A 1,649-nucleotide genomic window follows, 5' to 3' on the forward strand; every position below is an offset into this window, starting at 1 on the left:
CTATATCTCCTACTAGGAAAAAAGGAAGAAACAACAAAAAAAAACATGTATATATCACATATACATCCACTTATACTTAAACTATGTAAATGATCTCACAGTTTGTGCTGTGAATGAGCCTCAGCTACTACCACACCAAACATTAGCTCAATATCTATAAATTTGACTGAGTTATCACTACTTTTGTTTTTACTAGGGTGGCGTAGCCATGGCGGCCATCTTGAATTGACTCCAAATGCTTCCGCCAAGCGTTTACTTTCTTTGAGTTTTATTAAATAAAGTGATTTAATTTATTTTTTGCTAACAGAATTATCGTGCAGGATTGTCTTTGAACCACGATGTGATGAACCAGTATTAGCTTGAAATAAATAAATAAATGTGTAAACTTTAACCGTCTCTGATCCCACTCTGACCTGAGCGTGGACGGTGGAGGGGAGACGGCGATCAGCGAGCGGCTTTCGGATGTGACCAGGTCCTGCAGGGTCCGGCTCAGGTCTCGGAGCTGGGCCGCGGTGCAGCTCCGCAGCACGGAGCCCTCCAGCTCCTCGGCCTCCAGATGCTGCTCCTCCCGCTGGATCTGCTGCTCCAGGACCCGGCTCCGCTCCTGCAGCGCCGCAAGCCTGCGCTGCAGCTCCGCCATCTCCTCCTGGTTCAACAGGAAGTCTCTTTACTTACTTCACAGGTCTGACACAGACACGACACAAACACACTCACCCTTTGGCCTTCGACATAAACAAAACTTGTGTGTTTTGTTTATTCTGATGACTTGTTTTTAATTTGTGACGTGTTTAAACCTGGACTTACCTCAACCTGCCGCTTCTCCTGAATCAAATGGTCTCTTTGCTGCAGTGGCTCGGCTTGATCCACTGGTTCTAGTCCTGGCTCCGCCCCCTCTCTATAAACGAACCATGAAAATAAACAAAATGAAAACAAAAAAAAAACTTTAAACTTTTCTGATGGACGTTTTGAGCACAGAAATGACAGTAAAAAAAAAAAACTAAATAAATCGCAGCTAAGAGAGGAAAAACAAGAAATAAATAAGAAATAAAAAGTGAACCTAATCAAAATAAATGTTGCCATGGTAACAGCACACCTGTGTCTCTCACTCCCTKACWGCCAAGTTAATGAGAGGCRGACTGAAAGGTAAGCCTCGCTGTGCAGAATTAACAAGTCAGATCTTACAAAGAGTTGGAGTTAACAGAAGACTGAAAGTTTAATTTTATGTTTCTTTACGAGGTTTTTATACACGGAGGTAAAACAAGTAAAAATGACCTTTTACTTCCTGTCGTAAAGAGAATATTTCGAGCTAAAATGTAACCAGAAGGTCTTTAAAGTACTTGAAAAAAATAACTAAGCAAAAGTAAAACTACCTCAACAGAAAATTATTTTGGTAAAAATAAGTTTCAGTGATGAGAGAAGTCATAAAACTGTTCACAAAAATCGAGAAAGTAAAAGTACTTTTTTACACACTGAGAAATAAACTGTTGAATTTACTGAATCAAACTGGTTCCACTGAACCAAGTTGAGTAAATTGAGGCAATATACATATTTTATTTTAAAGAAAATACGTATATCACTTCATATTTACTCTACTAGGTTCAGTGGAACCAGTTTGATTCAGTAAATTCAACAGTTTATTTCTCAGTGTG

General features: G+C 39.6%; 1 protein-coding gene and 1 long non-coding RNA gene across 2 annotated transcripts in view; one reads left to right on the plus strand and one right to left on the minus strand.

The window, feature by feature from the left end:
- Positions 1–1,649, minus strand: part of disc1 (DISC1 scaffold protein) — a gene marked incomplete at its 5' end in the record, with an annotated part of 55,503 nt that overhangs the window by 43,575 nt on the left and 10,279 nt on the right. Inside the window, 2 exon segments of the mRNA XM_014005907.1 lie at positions 414–646; positions 805–895. Coding sequence (XP_013861361.1) covers positions 414–646; positions 805–895 — 324 coding nt within the window.
- The window catches only part of LOC106515871 (uncharacterized), a 16,574-nt gene continuing 15,525 nt past the window's right edge, over positions 601–1,649 (plus strand). Inside the window, exon 1 of the long non-coding RNA XR_001310045.1 lies at positions 601–682. This is a non-coding gene — a long non-coding RNA (uncharacterized LOC106515871). The remainder of the gene's footprint in view (positions 683–1,649) is intronic.

The sequence above is a fragment of the Austrofundulus limnaeus genome, unplaced genomic scaffold (genome assembly GCF_001266775.1).
Source record: "Austrofundulus limnaeus strain Quisiro unplaced genomic scaffold, Austrofundulus_limnaeus-1.0 Scaffold33, whole genome shotgun sequence".
NCBI lineage: Eukaryota > Metazoa > Chordata > Actinopteri > Cyprinodontiformes > Rivulidae > Austrofundulus > Austrofundulus limnaeus.